The 19,092-nt window shown below is 54.8% G+C and overlaps 1 protein-coding gene across 4 annotated transcripts in view; it reads right to left on the minus strand.

Moving 5' to 3' along the window:
• Positions 1-409: 409 nt before the first annotated feature.
• The window catches only part of UNC13A (unc-13 homolog A), a 62,902-nt gene continuing 44,219 nt past the window's right edge, over positions 410-19,092 (minus strand). The window contains exons 29-44 of one of the 4 annotated variants that reach the window (XM_060144720.1): positions 18,504-18,600; positions 17,985-18,128; positions 17,015-17,098; positions 16,356-16,433; positions 16,012-16,100; positions 15,421-15,573; positions 14,304-14,427; positions 13,222-13,227; positions 11,647-11,685; positions 10,480-10,509; positions 9,034-9,090; positions 8,572-8,652; positions 7,523-7,670; positions 3,284-3,376; positions 2,409-2,568; positions 410-710 (exon numbers count right to left, since the gene is read on the minus strand). In XM_060144720.1, coding sequence (XP_060000703.1) covers positions 410-710; positions 2,409-2,568; positions 3,284-3,376; positions 7,523-7,670; positions 8,572-8,652; positions 9,034-9,090; positions 10,480-10,509; positions 11,647-11,685; positions 13,222-13,227; positions 14,304-14,427; positions 15,421-15,573; positions 16,012-16,100; positions 16,356-16,433; positions 17,015-17,098; positions 17,985-18,128; positions 18,504-18,600 — 1,684 coding nt within the window. The remainder of the gene's footprint in view (positions 711-2,408; positions 2,569-3,283; positions 3,377-7,522; positions 7,671-8,571; positions 8,653-9,033; positions 9,091-10,479; positions 10,510-11,646; positions 11,686-13,221; positions 13,228-14,303; positions 14,428-15,420; positions 15,574-16,011; positions 16,101-16,355; positions 16,434-17,014; positions 17,099-17,984; positions 18,129-18,503; positions 18,601-19,092) is intronic. The other 3 variants (XM_060144719.1, XM_060144718.1, XM_060144722.1) reach the window with 3 other exon arrangements.

Below are 19,092 nucleotides of genomic sequence, written 5' to 3' on the forward strand. Positions count from 1 at the left end.
ACTGGGCAAACTGATCTTGGGCCCCAGGGGTTGGGGACCCATCTTATGGCTTCCCCAGGGGGCAGGAGACAGAGCCTCCCGGTACCACAGCCCTGGGACCTGGCCTCCTTACTAGGGGGTGGGTTTTCCTCCCATCCCAGCTCGAAAGTCCCCCTAGACGATGGGGGAGTGGCCTCAAGTAGGGGGATGTGCCTTCTTCCTTCCTCGCGCCCCACTGCGTGGCCTCCTGAGGGGGCGGGGCGTTGCCATTCACCTTTCCCCAGAGGGGGAACTAAATCCAGGGCGCAGGTGCAGCCCAACCTCAGCACAGAGCGCGGACACTCGCCCCCTGGGAGGTCCCAGCTCGCGGGCGCCGCCCCACCCCGTGCGCTCTGCGCAGGCGCAGTGGTGCCCGCCTGCGTGCCCCACGCTATGGAGCAGGCGCGGCCCCGCCCTCCTCGGCGGAGCGCGTGTCCGACTTAAGCTTGACGAACTCCTTGGCCACCTCATCGTTGCTGCGTTGCGACAGGATGCGCAGCACCGTGAGGCCCGTGTCGTCCATGTGGATGCGGCGGCCAAGCGGCAGCCAGCAGGCGACGCTCCCGCGCTGGACCAGCTCGCGCAGCTGCAGCACGGCCAGCCCCACTGTGCGGTCCTCGCGCGCGAAGCAGTAGTCCTTGACGCACACCTGCAGCTCATAGCACTCCGGGCCCGCTTCGGCGCTCAGCGTGCTGCGGGAAGGCTAGGCGTGAGGACACGTCCCGCCCACTGACCAGCCACGCCCCTACCGGTGACCCCCGCTTCCCCTGCCCCGGGTCACGCCCACAGCCGCGCATTCTGTGCTGGGGCATTCTGAGCTGGGCCATTCCCATAATGAGTGGCCTCCTATTTTCATAACCTTCCACTTAGGCCGGGCCCCACCCCTGACCCAGATGTCCGGCCCCATAGCCCCGCGCTGGGACACGCCCACATCAGCTGACAATGTCCATCCCCAGCACTGTCCCTGCCAAGTCTCTCCTTCCCTTCTTCCTTTTCCTCACCCAAGGACGCCTCCATCAGACTACTCCCAGCCCCCAGCCAAGCCACATCCCCACCCCCAAGAGACCCTTCCCCCAGAGTCCTCTGGCTAGGCCATGCTCCCACCCTGTGATACCAGCACCCACACTCTCAGCCAGCTGAGCTGCTGCCTCCACCACCCTACCCAGATATGACACCAAGAAGCCCCTTTACCAGGCTCCCATCTGAACTCAAGTTCTCCCCTTGACGTGGCCCCTCCCCCCTGCTCCCTAGCCTACTCTTCGTACGCCCATGTAACCTGCCAAGATGTCTCACCATGAGTGACTACCCACTCCAGCGCTCCTCCCCCTCCCCCAGGCTACGAAAGGCTACGAAGTCGCCAGTGCGGCCTGATGCTGGCTAGTCAAGAACTCATTTCTTTCAGGCTACATGCACACCGATCCCTTGCATCTCCTTCCCAGGCTACATTCCTAGCCCTCAACTAGTTTGGGCCACCCCAGGAGACATCTGCCCCCTCCTAGGCGGTGCTCTTGTCCGCAGGTATTGCTTCAGGTGACCTAGCTCTCCAAAGTCCTCTGACCAAGAGCTCTCCCCTCACAGGACTGGCCAGGCTCCTGTCCCTCAGGGGCCTCCACTTCCCCCCAGCTCTGATGTCCCCTTACCCCACTGTACTCTGTCCCCCAAGAACACCCCCAATGTTACCCTGCCCCAGTGAGGTTCACACCTGATCCAAAGATCCGCCGACCCTCACCCCCACCCCAGAGAACCCCTCTGTACACCTTGATCAGACTTGTTTATGTTCCCCATAAATCATCTGCTCCTCTAGACCCTGATGCCCCTGACCTAGGGAGCCCCACCTAGATGTGACCACAGTCCTACCCATATGACACATATCCCCATGACCTGGACCAAGCCACACTCCACTCTTGTCCCCCAGAGCAGACTCCTCCAGATGACCTGCCCCAATAGCCCTGACAAAGTTCATTGCTGACTCGAGGAGGTCCATGCCTATGCCCTCAGCCCCTCACCCACAAGCCTCTTGCCCCATCATGACCAACCACGCCTCTTAAACAGACCAGAATCTCCAGCCCTGGAAATGCCCCTGCCCAACACGCTCCTTCTGGCCAGACTCCTCCCCTTCATGAGCCCTCATCATGAGGTTATATCACACTCACTGTCCTCTGGGACCTGTCTGCCCCCCAAGATGGTCACCTCCATCCTGGTGTTCCCTCACTGATGTCACTCCTGCACTAAGGTGCCTCTCTTCCCAGCATACCCACCTAGGATGTGATCTCTCCTGTTCCTGTCCCTAGGTACCACTGGCCCACCAGACATCCCTCCTGCCTAGTGGGCCCTGAGGTTCATATAGCACATGTCCCCTTGCCATTCTCCCCTAAGCATCCCAGACTTACAACTGGAAGCTCTCATTGTACTTTGGGGCCCAGCTGTTGTTCTTAGATTTGGTCGCAAACTTGCGTTTCTTGTCACTGAGCTGGGGCCCGATGATGTTGACCTCGATGAATGGCCGGAAAATGCCAGAAGTCTGCCACTTGAGGTCATTGGCAGCCACCACTGTTGGGGGAATTAGAAGGTAAGGTTGGTTAGGGTCCCCCAGTACACAGTTGTGGTTTTCAAAGCCTGTCTGAAAGACTACATTTCCCAGAATGCTTCTGTAGCCAAGTGTGGCCATATGACTAACTTCCAGCCAATGAGATGTAAGAGGAAGTGATGCGTACAGCTTTCAGGTTGTGGCTTAAAAGGCAGGGAGAATGCCCTAAACTTTCGCCTTCTCCTAGCTGCAAGGTGGGATGCTGAGGGGGGCTGAGTTCTTTGGGACCCTACAGAGGAAGAAAGCATATTAGGGATAAAAGTACAACAAAAGATGTCAGGGGCCTGGATCCCCAACACTGTGAAGCCTCTTCATCAATTCTGGGCTGACTGTCCTCGGAGTTACCTCAGAGAAAGCTTTATTCCATCTATCTTGTTTAAGCCACTGTTATTTTAGGCCTTGGCTAAGACAGCCCAATCTGTGTTCTAATTAGAAAATAAAAGCCAACAAAAGGAAAGCAGAGCTGAGAGATAAAGTGGAATGAGGTCTGTAACACTCTTTGTACCTCTTCATCCAGCTATGCCTGAAGGTGGTGACTTTGGGAATTTTCAGTTTTATAAAAAGATTTTTTTTAACGAAAAAAAATTTCTTCCTTACGCCAGTTTGAGTTTGGTTTTCTGTCTTAGAACCTAGTGCATCCTGGCTGAGGCACTCTCCCTCCCACCTCAGATTACTCACCTTTCACTGTGACCTTGTGTTCCCCAGTTCCTGGATGAGTGAAGAGCTCTACATGGACGGAGACTTCACCCACAGGGTCTTCCACACCCGAGCCTGGGCGGGGCAGGGGAGGATGCTTGGCATAAGCTTCATTCTTTCCCACCCACCAGAAAGGACCTGGACTGCCTCCCACCCACCATGTGCTGGCGGCACCAGGTCATCAGCCGTGACAGGGTGGCACTGAGGGTGGGCTGGGAAGATGGGTGTTCTTAGGGAGGCCAAGAATCCTGGGTTCTAGCCTTTCACTGCCTCACTGTGTGATCTCAGGCAGATCTCTTAACTTCTCTGAGCCTAATGTCCTTTTTCTCATTCCCTGTCATTAAACTCAGCCTTCATCTTTCACACCATCTTGGCAGCATCTGATACCCTGGCTTCCTGTGCCTCAGTTTCTCCTCTTGGCTGCAACAAGGCCACACTCTCCAATCTGTTCTCATCCTACAGATTAGTCACTCCTTCTCACCCTCTTTTGCCATTTCCTCCTCCTCTGTTGATCTTCAAGCTGTTGGGGCAGGCGGTGCCTTAGTCCTCAACCCCTTTTTTGTTTTCATTTCCTCCCTAAGTACCGGTACGGTGGAAAATCCTGTCAGCTCTACCTTTAAAATACATCCAGAATTTGGCCCACCTCCTTGGCCTCCATCCTGGTCCAGCCCCCATCAACCTTCTGGCTCCATCTCACACTTCAGGTATGGCTAAATGAACCATGGCTGCCCAGTCAGAGCATTCCCTGGCCATGGCTGCAGTGACTGGCTCAGGAATGGTCATGTGACCCAAGATAGGCCAATAGGAGTTGTCCCTGGGCCAACTAGGCCAACCTGGAATATTGCAGTGGCCTCCTCCCTGTCTCCCTGCACCCTCCTCTCAGCTTCTTTCAATACACCAGCCAGAGAAATCCTAACTCAGATCATGTCCCTTCTCTGCTCAAAATCCTCCCATGGCTCCCATCTCACTCTGAAATAATCAGTCTTTTTGTGGCCTGCAGTGTCACTCCTGATATGTGTCACTATTACCTCTCCTGCCTCACCTCCCTCCACTCTTACCCTTGCCACGTTGGCTCCAGCCTCACAGGCTTCCTCACTACTCCTCCAACACACTGTGATAACATGACCCAGAATCCTCAGCTCTCCTGAAGTGACAGCTTGTAGAGAAATCTTTCATTTTCCCTGCCATTCCTTTTCCAATAGACCATCTCAAGTTTCCATTGAGAAATGTCCCTACCTCACCTCAGACCTTGTGGCTCCATCTCACACTTCAGGTAAGGCTAAACGAACCACGGGTGCCCAATAGAGCATTCTCTAGCCATGGCTGCAGTGATTGGCTCAGGGATGGTCATGTGACCCAAGCTGGGCCAATAGAAATTGGCCCTGAGACTTTTGCTGTAACTCTTAGGAAAGAGTCTCTCTCTGGTTAGGCTGGCAAGGCTGACTCTACCCAATGAGGGGAGAGTCCACCTCACAGAGGTCTCAACAGAGACCAGTGACCGATGGCATTGTTGGAGACTCTAGATCCAGCTATTACTGATGCCAAATCAATTCCTAATCTTTCAGTTACAGGCTCACAAATTCTCTAGTCTGCCCGAGTCAGGGTGAGGTACGCTTCAGTTTCTGGCCACCACAAGCATCCTGATTGATTAGTTCTGATGGGGATCGTTGAAGGAGCAGTTTAAAAGCTTCTGTCCCCATTCCTCCCTCTGTGACTCTTGGGAAGGGCATCCTGTGGGGCCTGGGAACCTGTGACCGTCAGCACCCCCACCAGTCCCCTCCCCTGCCCCTCAGGAAGCTCCCCACACCTGGAGCACTCCATGCATGGGGGGAGGAACAGGGGGAAAGGCAGGGGTGGGTGTGGGGAAGGAGAATGGGTCAGTCCAAGGTTGACCGGGTTACCTGTCTCTGGGCGGAAAGTGACCGAGGCTCAGGGGGCAGAGGGGCCTGAAGACCCTGCACCCCCTCATCTTCGCTGCCCACCCCAGGCTGCCTTCCTTGTCATCTCAGGCTCCCACCCCCCTTCCCCCAACCAGTCACATGCTCAGCCTCACCCGCCACCCCCAGGCTGATGCTTCACAGCAAGCTCAATCCGGGCCAGACTGAGGGGTGCCAGGGGAGAGTCGGACAGTGGTGGGTGGGGTGAGGGGTCAGATCATGGCCAAAGCTAGTAAGAAGGGGGAGGGGGGCAGTGCTGGGCACCCCCATCCCGTGGTTTGCTGGCTCCAAGGGGAAGGGTCTTTCGCGGGCTTCTCTGTGCTTTCCCCAACCCCATCCCCACTCCCCAAGTCCCGGACACCCCCTACAGGGGAAGGTTCCTTGGGCAAAGGGCTTAATCTCCTCTGAGACTCAGCTTCCTCATCTATGGAATGATGGACGCCCTGTGGAGCGACCAGGAGGAATGTTTTCGAGAGTCCCTGAGAAATGCTTGGCACAAGGGCTGACCCAGAGTTAGAGCCTAAAAAATGTTGGTTTTCTATGCTTAGAAAAGTGACATCAATAATAATAATAATCATATAAACAATAATAATAAAACAATTAACAATTGTTGCCAGCTAGTACACGTCAGGAACTTTCCTGTCAGGAAAGTCTCAGGGCTAAATTTAATTCACCTAATCCTAAAAATAATCCTATGAATTAGGGTCCTTGACTGCTCCCATTTTACAGATGAGAAACCTGAGGCTCAGGGAGGCAGCCTGTTGCCAGAGGCGCCCAGCCACGGAGTGGCAGAGCTGTAATCTGAGCCCGCTCTTAACCGGGCAGGCGCCTGTCTGGGGGGACCCGGGATCTGGTTTAAGAGAAGCACCTAGGGAGAAACGAATTGCGACTCGAATCGCTTCTCCTTCCCCACGTGGAACCAGCAAGCCGTCCTTCCCCCTTGTCCGCCTCGGCCCCCTCGCAGCCAGTCGGGTCTGGGCGGGGCCCCGCAGGCCTGGGAGACGGAAGGACGGGCCTTTTACTAGCCGGGCCGGGAGGGGCGCAGGCACCGGGCACCGGGCGCGGGTGGGCGGCGGAAGCACGTACCCTTCTCAGGATAAATGTCTTCACTAAGGGTAAACCTAGTCCCTTTTCCACCATGGACTAATCACGGTGGGGAGGTGGAGAAAGGAGGGAAGGGAGGAGTGGTGGGGGGAGAGACGAGCGAGCGAAAGGCGAGGATGGAGGGCGAGTGTGCGTGACGGGGAGCAGGGTAGGCGCGGAGAGGGGGCGGCGAGTGAGAGGGAGGAGAAACAAGAGAGAGAGAAACGTCAGCTGCAGACGGACAGACAGACAGCCTCCTGCTTCGGGGGCACACCAGGGACACTAAAAGCAGCAGCGTGGGCTGGGCACGAAGCCGAGGGCCCTAGGCCCTGGGCTGACTCGGGGGGGAAGGGGGCCGCTTGTGGCCACGGGGTTTAGCACCCCTCACCCCGAATTCCTCTTTCACTGCCGGAACTAAACCTGGGTCAGCGGCCAAACTTCTCTCCGTTGTCTGCACTCTTAGGGCCAATTTTGAAAAGGGTGGTCCCCAGGGAGGGGAACTAGGACCCTGGAGTTCTGCCCCCCCAGCCCCAGCTGCTGTGTGCGAACTCAGAGAGGGACAGGAGACAGAGGCAAGAGAAGAGAGAGAGAAAGAGAGAACTTGAGAAATGAGAACTCCCTCTCCGTCCGCCCTCTCCAGGTCGGGGTCCCTCCCATCTCTGGGGCTGTCATTCCTTAGCCCCTGACAGTACAGAGGTCCCTCCCTGGGGTACTTTCAACCATTCCCCCAGAGGTCCCTCCCCGGCAGCTGCCAATCATTCCTTGGCCGCATGACGTCAGAGGTCCCGCCTCTGCCAGAGCTGTCAAACAGTCCTTAGTCAACTGCCGTCACAGGTCCCTCCCCCAGAGATGTCAACCACTCCCCGGAACCAGGGCGTCGAGGTCCCGCCCCTAAGAGCTGTCAATCACTCCCTAGTCCTGGCTGTCAGAGATCCTTCCCCACAGCTTTCAATCACATCCTGACACCATGACGTCATGGATTTTCCCCGGAGAGGTCATCCCCTCCTGGCCCAATGACGTCATAGGTTCCGCCCCTACGAGCTGTAGATTGCTCATTGGCCTGGTGACACCATGGAGCTCAGGTGCGCCCCGGAGCTGTTAATTCGGCCCAGACCCATGACATCACAGAGGAGGTGAGTCAGAGGGGCTCGCTGCCCCTGCGGGCGGGGGATTGTCATCGCGTTAACCAGTGGCTCCTTACCCTGGGCCGACTGCGTCTGCACGAATGTCTTGATGAGCAGGTCGGTGGCCTGTGTGTAGAGGGACAGGGCGTAGCGCAGGGACTGCAGGTCTGGACTCTTCTCCAGGAAGGTTTTCTTGAGGCCCACGCCACCCGCATGGAAGTATTGCTGTGGGGAACAGGGTGGAGAGAGGTAAGGCTGGCGGGACCCCCTACCCACGCATTGGGCTGGGCAGCCCCAACTCTCCCTCCCCTACTCCACTGCCCTCTGCTGTGATATGCCATAACAGGGCAGATCTTCAGAACACCCAGGTCCTGCTATTCCCTCACCTCCACCCCTGCCCCCAAACACGCCTGTGGACTCCCAGCCTCCTCAGAATAACACCCATGCCCTGCACCCCTCCCAGCCTTCTTTCCAAAAGTCTTCCCTAGAACATACCTGCCTCAGGGCCTTTGCACTTACTATGCTCACTGGCATGAAGGCCCTCCCAGCCCCACTCCCACTCCCTATTTTGCCACGGCTGGCTCCCTGTCTTTCTTTGATTAAGGTTTCAAGGAGTTTTCCTTAACCACCCCAACTACATGTGTTGCCAACCCTGTTGTGCTGTAATTCTCCATTTCAACAAAACATTTCCTTCAGAGTAGTTTTCACGCTTTTTATTTCATGGAGACCACGGCCCCTTTCATGTCTCCATGTTCTTGCATGGACTGGTTCCCTGCCTAGAATGCTGTTGCTTTGCCTTGTGAATGTCTATGCAGTCCTCAAACCCCACCACCTCCCACATGCCTTCTAATCCAGAAAGCCCTTGCTGCCCCCTCCCTGGGCTCTCCCATCTTTTCTTCTACCCTGTCCTGACCCCACAAGGCTGGGGATGTCTACATCCAACTGACATCCAGCCTGGGGCTCCTCAAGTCCCTGCCATCAGCCAGCCTGGAGCTGACATAGAAGGGTCATCAGGAAGTGTTTATAAATGGAATGAATTAAGGTGGGTTTGAGCCTAGGTCCATGTCCACACCAGCCACACCCTCTGCCTGCCCCATCTGGGATGGGCAGGGGTGTGGCCTCTCACCTTGATAGTGTCCAGGGCCAGCTCAACAACTGCACACTGCTTCGGGGTCAAGCTCTTGGCTTCTTCTCGTACCATGTGGTCCTGGATGGATGGAGAGAGTGTCCACGTGGGCAGAGCAAATTCTGCCTTGGGAATCTGCCTATGGGTCTCATTCTTGCTAAACTCTGAAGAGTTGGATAGTGGGTCTGTCTTTTCATCATTGTGTTCCCAGTGCCTAGCATGTGGCTGGCACACAGCAGGTGCTCAATAAATATTTGCCAAATAAATTGTTTGTATTCTTGATCAAGCTGTATCTGAAGCTGAACCTTGCACCTCTTTTCAATACACTGAGCAAATACATTGTGATTAAGCCAGTCTGAGTAGGGTGTCTGTCCTTTGAGCCTGCAAAGCATGCCACTATGCTGGGACCTCTTCCCCAAGAAGCCTCCCACCCCAATGCCCTGCCCCCACCCCTGGCCTCACCTTGAGTTTAGATAGCTGACCCAGCTCCTTGGCTGCATTGAAGATCATCTGGGTTCCCTGTAGGTAACAACAGACATAACCCCGGTGAGGGTGGGGGGGGGGGTCCTTCTGCCCAGTGCCCAAGCTGCCACTGACACCCCAGCCCTGGACGCCATCTTGGTTCTTGTCCAAAGGCTCTGGGCAGGGCAATGGTTGTGTCCTGGGGACAGAGGTCTGGAGACCCCCAGGAAGTGCTGAGAAGGAGATGGTGACCTCTTCTCCAGAAATCTCAGTCCCGTGGGGTGCTACCCATCCTGCCATCTCCACCATGACCCCAGGTTTGGGGGACAGAGAAGAAAACAGAGAGCAGGCTGTGATGGTGTTTGCGGGTATGGGTGGGGCTTGGCAGCCCCAAGTCTTGGAGCCTTGAGCAAACTATGGGGTGGGCTCTGTGTAGTGAAAACCACTACCCACCATGGGCCCATTCCCTCTGTAGAAGAATTTCCCCAGTAATCTGGGGGGCCTGTTAATCTGACCTTTTAAAGGAAGAATCCTCCCCCTTAACACACACCTCAGTACCCCGCCCCCCAAACAGACATCAGCAATATGACATCCTGGTTATGGCTCCGATGAACCGGGTGGGCATGGGTTCAAATCCCAGCTCTGCTATGTGGCCCTGGGCAAGTCATTTAACCTCTCTGACCCCCAGTTTCCCCATCTTGATGGGGGAAATCATATCCCAGCTTAGCTGGGACTAATCATGTCTTTGTTCAGTGTTCACAGTTCTTATCACTTGGTTTCGAGGTCACGGGCAGTGTTAGGGGAGACGGGGTCGTAGCCTGGAAGCTACATGTCCTGCCTCCTCCATCACTATGTTGGGTGACCTGAGGCATGTCCTTGGCCCTTTCTGGGCCTCAGTTTCCTCCCCTGGCTAATAGGGGCACCTACACTAGCTTAGGGGATAACAGCTGTGGTGGGAGCTGAGTATCAGTGAAGTTATGAGTCCTGAATTACTGGGTCCTGGGGTGGTCTGGGGGTCCTAGGCAGGGCTAGCCAGGGAGGAGGGCCATTTGCAGCTGGCATGTTTGGAATCACGTTGATGCTTTTCCAAGCTGGCCAGTGGGATCTGGTCACCCTGCCGCTACTGGTATTATTATTAGCGTCCTGGCTGTCGCTACTCTTCTTATTCCTTGTCCGTGATTCCCCAAGGCTGTCACAAGGCACAGTTACTCGGGAGCCCAGCCTGGACCTTGGTTTCCCCTGCAGCACCCTCCTCCCCACCTGCCACCCTTCCCGCGCCACCCCTCACAAGCAAGCCAGACAGACAAAGGAAGAAGAGACCAACAGACAGGGTCACGGTACACCCCCGATGGCACGGATCACAGAGGTGGAAGAAGGTAGGGGGTGGGTAGTGGGTAGGTAGGGGGTGGGGTGGGAGCCAGACAGACAGGGAGAGGCTGGTCTTACATCTGAGTGGCTTGGCACTTTCGCCCTGCCCTGTGGAGAGAATCAGGCGAAGGTCAGAGTTCGGGTGGCTGCTGAGAGGATACTCAGTGGGACTTCCCTGCCCCCTCAAAGCACAGCCCACGAGCTCCCTCCCAGGTTCTGGGTCTAATGCTGGAACCCCTCCCCAGCTAGGCACCTTCCCTTGTCCTCTGGTGGGGACCTGGGGCCAGACTCTGGACTGTCAGGAGGCTAGAATCAGCCCATCACCTGGGGACAGGTGTCCAATCCCACAGTCAGCCTGCCCCAAGATGGGGTGCCTTGGGGAGGGGAAAGAAGAGAAGGCTCAGAGTCTCTCCTCCCCCAACTCCCAAGACCTTACCCCAGCAGGCCTGACTCTAAAAGAAGCGTACTAACGGGTATCACCGGTTCACTCAACACACAGACACACACCCAGGCACATCCATGGGTGTGCAGAAAGTTTATGCACACACAAACCCCCAGATCAACATACGAAGACACACACGTGCAGAATTCACAAGCTAAAATACACACGTGTACTACTAAACACTTGCACGCATGTGCACAATTACACACATAAACCCATGCACTCTCCACCCCCCCAGGGATGTACATACATGTATATGGTGCCTGACATACTGCATGTGTTCCCCAAAGGGCTGGATGAATGAGTTGGGAAGCCCTACAACCCATGTTCATGAAGTGGCGACCCCACTTGTGCTCACACAGGCATGATAGCTCCTGTATGACTGCACAGCAAGGGCAACTGTTCACATGTTGCCACAGCTCCTATCTCCCTTATAACAAACACCCATTAGAATAAACAAAACAAAACAAAACATGTCTCAGTCCAGGGCAGTTGTCCAGTGTCTGGGCCCTTCTTGAAGCCACAGAATTTCAGCTGAGCCCAGGGCTGGGATAAGCCCTTTGGGTATTGTCGTGAGAGGGCAGGAGCCGTTTGCGCACAAACACGCGCACACACTCTAAGCCACGTCCCTGGGGAATCACTTTGTCTCTGACTTCTGGTTTTGTGGGACTTCGTTAGGACACCCTCCTCCTACCCATGACCCCCAGCTGGCCTTTCTGCCCATGCAAATGGACACACACATACACACACACACACCCAGACACCAGAGCTTGGGACCTCAGTGTAGACGAGGCCCTCATTACCTTTTCTAATCCCTTGCCATGTTTTCTCAAGAGGTTGCCCTGCAGAGACAATGTCACAAGGTGATCAACCTAGCAAGCTGTGTGGGATGGGAATCCAGAGTAACAACACATACTCATGGGGACAGGAAGTAAAGGGCATCTGCATGGCACAGAGGGCTGGTAAAAGGGTTGCCGGGGGGATTGTGTGTGTGCCTTAATGACTGACTCTTAAAAAGGGCAAGAGAGTCAGACAGGAAAGAGAAAGAGCCCGAGAGAGAGAGAGAGAAGTTGCTGCCAAAATATAATCCATTTACATTTACTGTATATTTGAGGCTCTTGGTTCTTGAGTCAACAGGAAAGCAAATAGTCTCCATATTCAGACAGACCTAAATTTGAATCCTGATTCTGGCATACATGTACTATGTGGCTTTGAGCAAGTGACTCTCTGAGCCTCAGCTTTCCTCATCTGTAAAATGGGAATAATAACATCCATCCTACTCAAAGGGTTGTCATGAAGGTGAGCTGAAACAACAGCTATGAGGTCTGGAATACAGGAAATCCTCAATAAATGTGAATTCTCTTAGCTCTTTACCCACAAATGCATTGTCTGTAGTTGGGTACGCTGCCACCATGTAGTTACAGCCAAAGACCCACACTGCAGCCCCAAGAAGTGAGATGAGCACTAGCGAACTTTTGACAAGGTGAAATCTTGTAACAGCCTTGTCTTGCCTACAAAAGAGGACTCTAAAGTGGTTTTAACTGATCTCTGCCCTCCTGTGTGTCTACATACTACCACCACCACCAATAACATTAGCTCTAATGTAGTGAGCACTGCCTCAGTCTGTCACTGAGTCGAGCACTTTAACGCATCATCCTATTTGGTTCTCACAACACTCAGAGAGCTGCTACAATTAACCTCTTTTTCCAGACAAGGAAATGGAGGTTGGGAGGTGAAGTGACTTCCCAAGGTCACAGAGAGAATGGCTGGGCTGAGATTTGATGCCAAGTCTGCCTGACGCCAAGGAGTCACAACATCGTCCCCCACCTGGGTGCCTGGGTGTGTGTCTGGGATTCTTGTGTGTTAGTATGTGTGGTGGAAGTGGGGTGAGCAGGGCTGGTGGTGGGGTCTGGACTGATCAGCTATACAGACCGGGGTGGTGAGGACCTGTATTTTGGGTGGCTACTAACAGTTCAGAGCTGAAAAGAGAGGTCAGAGGAGCTCCGTTGACTTTGAACTTCCTTCTAGTTTCGGGGACCCAGATATCCTGGTGGTGTCTGAGCATGGGAGTAAGGGCGAATTCTAACTAAAAGATGTGGGCAGATGTGAAGGTGCTGGGCCGAGGTTTTGGGAGGAGGGAGGCCCCTCCTTCGTACTTATAATTGGGGGTGGGCGTGGCCTCCCTCCCTCCCGGCCCTGCCCCTCCCCATGCTCCGCCCCAGACAGACACAGGCACATCTAGGCGGGAGGTGGGACAGTGGATGGGGGGCCAGTGGGTGAGGAGGGGGCGTTGGGTGGGGGGGGTGCAGCCACGCGGTGGGCCGAGTCCAGACACAGAGCGGATGGACAGACAGACGGACAGAAGGGCCTCTACTTACGATCATCTGTCAGCCGTGATGGGGGTAGGGCGGTGGGGGAGGGGGGAATAAGTCACCATGAGTCTCCAGGGAGGCCAGGGAAGGGGCGGAGAAGGCACCGAGGGACGGACGGACCCCGGACCCAGTGCCCCAGCCCAGCCCAGCAGCCCAGAGGAGACAGGCAGGCAGCGGGAGGTCCGGAGCCTCCCCCACCATCATTGCCTCTAGGCGGGCCCCCTCCGCGGCCCCTCCCCCAAGCCTCCCTCATCCACCCAGGAATGTCCTCCCATTATGTGTTGTGCCATCAACCGCATGCTATCAATGTCCTCAGGCCACTGACACCTCCCCGCTGGAACCCACGCCCAGCCACACCCCTCTGAAGATGTCGCCCTCCCCCACCCCCACCTCCCTCCCCACCTCCCCCCCACCCCCCCACCCCCACCTCCCCCCCAACCCCACCCACCCCACCCCCCACCCCCACCCCACCCCCATCCCCCACCCCCACCCCCACCCCCGCCCACCCGCCAACCCTGCAGATCACCATCTCTGGGCTGTTCCCAGAAGAGTCCCAGAGGCACGGTCCTGGTCTCTGGATGACCACTGACCTCTGCTTGACCTCTACGAACTTGGGTGCTCTCTATAACCTCTGGTTGACCTCCTGGAGCTCTCTGTTCTATTGGTCTCTGATCTTTGAAATCTGGGTATCTCCTCTCCTTGTCTCTTGATTGACCTCCAAAGCCCCCTGATGAACCCACTGGCCCCTATAACCTCTGTAACCCACGGATGGCCTTGATCCCCAAGCTGACCTCTCTGTTTTCTGGGTGATCTCTGACCTTTGAATAATCTCGTGACCCACATGTGACCCCTGTGTCCCCTAGACATCTCTTTACTTGCCCTTTAAATGACCTCTTTGATGACTTTTGACCCATGTGTGACCTCTCTGAATTTTGAATGGCCCCACTGACCTCCAGTGGCTTCTATACCCTCAGATGGCCCTTGTGCCTGGATGACCTCTAAGCCCCCAATGCCTTTGATGCCAAGCTCTCCGGGCTCCCAAAGAGGAGGAAGCCCAGGTGTCCCCTCTGGCCCCCTGTGGGCCTCACCGTCTGGTCAGTGAGGGGTGGCAGGACGATGGTCTTCTCCATGGTGTTCATGACCAGCTTCCATAACTCCTTCAGCACCCGCTTCAGCACCGTCTTCTCACAGATTTTGGCAAAGAGAGTCAGGCTGGGGGCAAGGGACAGGCCTGAGAGAGCGCCCAGATGGACCTAACCTGAGAAGCCCCTTCCCCTCAATACATGGGCAAGGTGGGAAGGCATTCCATGGGCAGGCAAGAGGGCGCACAGCCTGTACAGGGACCCCTGGGTGGTCTGATGGGGCTATGATGCATGACGCATGGGGAGAAGAGTGAAAGGTGGTTGGACAGGTGAGCAGGGGCTAGACTTGGAAGGGGCCTCAAAGTCTAGGAAGGAGGCCTGGGCCTTAGCATGAGGGCAGTGGGGAGAGTGTTTAAGAGAGAAGAGACACAGCCAGACTCTCCTGTTTGAAAGAACATAGTGGGAGATGATCTGGAATAGGAAGCTTGGAGACCAGGGACTATGAGGGGGCTGAGGCCACACTCAGAAGGGAGAGGAAGGGAATGAGAGGGAAAGCAACAAAGAGTTCATGATTGACTGTGTGGGATTGAGAGAGGGCAATCCACCATGATCCTTCCGACAACTGACCCACCCATCCACAAAACCATCCTTCCGGAAACCTTCTTTAATTCTTCCTCCATCACTTTTCCCTACCTTCCTTCTTTCCTTTCTTCCATCCTCACACCCAGACATCCATCCACCCATCCTCCAAATAGTTATTCATCCATCCAAATATTTACCCAACTTTCCATCCATCCATTCATCTATCCAACCATTCTTCTACCCATATACCCTCCATCTAGGTTTCTAAGCATTTATCTTTTAATCTACACATCCATCTGCCCACCCATCCCTCATGTCATTTACCATCCATTCACCCATACAAATACTTACCCACCAATCCTTCCAATCATTAACCCACCCATTTTTCCACCCCTTCATGCCTCCACTCACCCACCCGTCCAAACCATTCAACCACCACCCAGCAAACATGCCCTGAGTGTCCTTTCCATGCCAGCCCCCGTTTCTGAGGCCCGACCCCGGAGCCCTCCCTGGTGGACTCAGTCCACCTAGCCTGGCTCACTTGCTGTCCAGCAGGTCCATGATGGGTTGCAGTACATTGTCGGCATCCTGGGCCACACTGCTGCAGGCACTGGCTGGCACATTGCCTGTGCCTTTCACCTGGCTAAGGATGTCACCCATTTGCTTGACACAATCTTCAATGTGTGGCTGGAAGCTGGGAACACAGAGAGGAGCTAAGATCAGACTCTCCTGGCCTCTGGAAGAAAGGCAGGATGAGGCTGATCTGTGGACCTTTTATCACCAGCGTCGGGGAGCCACGGCATATAACAGCCAGGGCGGGATTTAATAGCAGAAATGGACATCAGACTAAGATATTTACCTGTGTTGTTTATTTCATCACACGGTCCTACTCAGGCACTATTGTTATCATCATCTCCACTTTACAGATGGGTAAACTAAGATTCAGAGAGGTTAAGCAACTCACCCAAGGCCACACAGCTAGTAAGCAGTGAAGCCCGCATTGAATTCAACTTCATCTAACTCCTAGCCTGAGATCTTCGCCACTACATCTGCTGAGTCTCCAGATGCCGCAGGCTCAGAGGTCTGAGAGCTGTCCCCTCCCTTCTGCTCCCAGCCCTGGAGATGCCCCCACCTGGTAGCAAACACCCGGCTGAGCTCATCTAAGACGTTGTTGAGTTTCACCTGTAGCTCCTTCAAGATGTCACTGGCCTCAGCATCCAGCTGAGGAGGGAGAAGGGACATCAGGTCAGGTTTATAGCGCATCCACACGGATGGGGCATTTTCCCATCCAACCCAGGGAAAGGGATCCAATCCAGGGAAAGGGATCCCAAGGGGCTGGAGAGGAAACTGAGGCCCAGACAGTTAAGCCGCTTGTTTGGGTTTGACGGAGTAGCTGAAGTGGAATTCATCGGGTACAAGCTCTGGGGCCTGCAGGGCCACGGGGATGATGATGACCCCACGGGGGCCCTGCCTCACCTCCTTTCCTCCCATGGCTTCGAACATCTTCTCTAGCTGAACTCGCAGCTGCTGAGTGTTGTTCATGAGGATGCAGGGCTAGGGATGGGGACAGAACAGGGAGTCAGTGCTCAGGACCTCTCCCCAGAGCCTCCCCTCCCCCACGTGGCCAGGGACCTCAGATGGTTACAGGGTCTGGGTCTGGAGGAAGCTGGGGTCCCATAGGGTCATCTGAGAATGGAAGACAGCATTTGGGATCAGATTTCTGGGAGTGTTGGGTGGGGGTGTCTCTGGGGACCAACAGGGGGAAGGAGGACTCCCCCTGGGTGGGCTGAACCTGGTGGGTCCAGGAGAGGGGCTGGACCTCTGGGAGTAGCAGGAAGGGGAGTTCTTGTCACATACCAGTATTCTTCTACATGGGCTCAAAACTTTGTAAGCTCAAAGTTTTGAGCTTACACCCCGAAGCATACACCCTGAAGGCTTCATTCACAACAACCAGACAATGACATGAAGGCACATCCCCTCGCCTCCAGATACCCCCAGACTCACATAGTCTGACACAAAGACACACACAGCTGGACACACATGCAGACACAGGTATCAGAGCCCAGGGAAGGATGGACCTCTGGGGGTATGGAATGGGGTTAGGAGGAAACAGGACAGGGATCCCCGCAGGTCACCACTTTCTCCTTCTCCTTGGAGCAGTAGGAGGCGAAGTCCTTGGAGATGATGTCCGCATACTGGAGGAGCACATTACTGATGGTCTGGGGGGGACAGAGAGGGTGGGTGAGACAAGGGGCTGGGCTTGGATGGGCCCATCAAGAGCCACTAGTGAGATCAGGGATGAACCCAAACTCCTACTAGCACCTAAGATGGACCACTGGGGCTGGGTGAATTCTCCACTCAGGATGACCATCATGGCCAACGGGAGACACCACCAGATGAAGATGATTATTTTACATAGACCCAGCTCTTTTTTAAGCTGGGTTCAAGAGCAACCAACAATCACATTAACCCAGCCCCAAACACAAGCATAACTCAGTCCCAAATGGAATCCCAATTCCTATCTGCAATCCTCAACTTCACCCCAGGTTAAAGTCAACCCATCTGAACCTCAATCCCAGGCCAATGGTCCCAACCTTCAAACTCGCCCCAACACCCACCCACATTCTCCATAAATCCTAACATTCACTCCAACCTCAATGCCCAATTGAATCTCAGTCCTAATAGTAACCCTAAAACTAACCCCAACCTCAACCCCATCTCTAAGCCTGACCCCAGCTCCAAATTCAACTCCAGCTTTAAACACAACCCTGACCTCAATCCCAACCTCAAACTCAACCTCAGCCCAAACCCTGATCCCAACTTCAACTCCAATCCCAATGATATCACCAGCCCTATCCTCAACCCAAACCTCAACCTCAAATCCCAACCTCAAACTTCAACCACAATTCCAATCACTATGGCATGACCAACTCCAACACTGACCTCAACCCCTACCTTAATACCAGTGATAGCACCAACCCCAACCTTGACCTCAGTCCCAACCTCAGTATCAACCCTGACTCTGACCTCAATCCTAACCTCAACTCCAACCCCAACTTTGACCCTATTCCATCCCCCACCTGGACCCCATCCACAATCCCGAACCTTGGCAAAGCGCCTCATGTAGTGACCCACGATCTGGGGGTCAGGACACTCAAGTTTCTTGATGATCTCAAAGCTCTGATTGAGCTGGGAGAAGACATCCACCACGGAGCAAGAGAACAGGGCATGCTCTGAAGTCTGTTGGAACTGCATTGGGAGGGAGGACAGGAGGGAGGAGAGAGGTCAGAGCCAGACAGTTCCCAGAGCCCAACCCTCTTGCTCTCCACAGAGAGATCCAGAATGCCCTGGGATGATAATGGGATGGACAGTGTGCAAGGTGACCTTAGAGCCAAGACTTAGAGGTGTACACAGCAGGGGTCGGGCTTGATAAACCATCATTCGTTTGTTGGATGAACAAAAGACCGTCAACACTGTGAACAAGACAAACATGGCTGGCACCTTTCAGAGACTGGCCTCATCCCAAGGGCATTTTTTGCCCCCAGATTGGATCCCAATGGACCCCAGAAGTAGTGAGGCCGCTGTGAGCAGACTGGGACCTTGGTGCTGGATCAGTGTTCTTACCCCGTCCTTCTTGTCTCGCTCCAGGGCTCCGTGCAAGAAATCCCGGGACACTTCCTCATTCTCGTCCAGCCACTGGATGACGAAGGGCTCAAACCACCTGGAATGGAGAGAAGGGATGTGGCCTTGCCGTCTCCTGTTCCCCAAACCCTCTGCTCAAAATCACGCTATGGCCTGGGTGGCCGCTCCCCAGCTCCCCTCCTGCACGAGGCCTTGGCTGTTTCATCCTTGAAATGAAGGATGTGACTATTGTCAGAGCAAGGCCCAGACATGTGGAAATCCTTGTTGATAAACTGCCCCTGGGCAAGTGGGTTTATTCTCTGAGGTCCTGATACAGCACACAGTAGGTCCTTGGTCAATGGTGATCGTCATCCCACTCTCCAACGAAGCCCAAGAGTCAGACATCCCGAGTTCGAATCCCGGCTCCGTCACGAATTAGACATCACCTTGGGCAAATCCTTCGGCATTTTATCCTCTGTTTCCTGATCCACAAAGTGGGAATGACAACACTCCCATCTCGTAGAATTGGTGAAAGGATTAAATGAGAAAAGACAAGTGGGACTGCTCAGCACGGTTCCTGATACATGTGATC

The sequence above is a fragment of the Lagenorhynchus albirostris genome, chromosome 3, assembly GCF_949774975.1.
Source record: "Lagenorhynchus albirostris chromosome 3, mLagAlb1.1, whole genome shotgun sequence".
NCBI lineage: Eukaryota > Metazoa > Chordata > Mammalia > Artiodactyla > Delphinidae > Lagenorhynchus > Lagenorhynchus albirostris.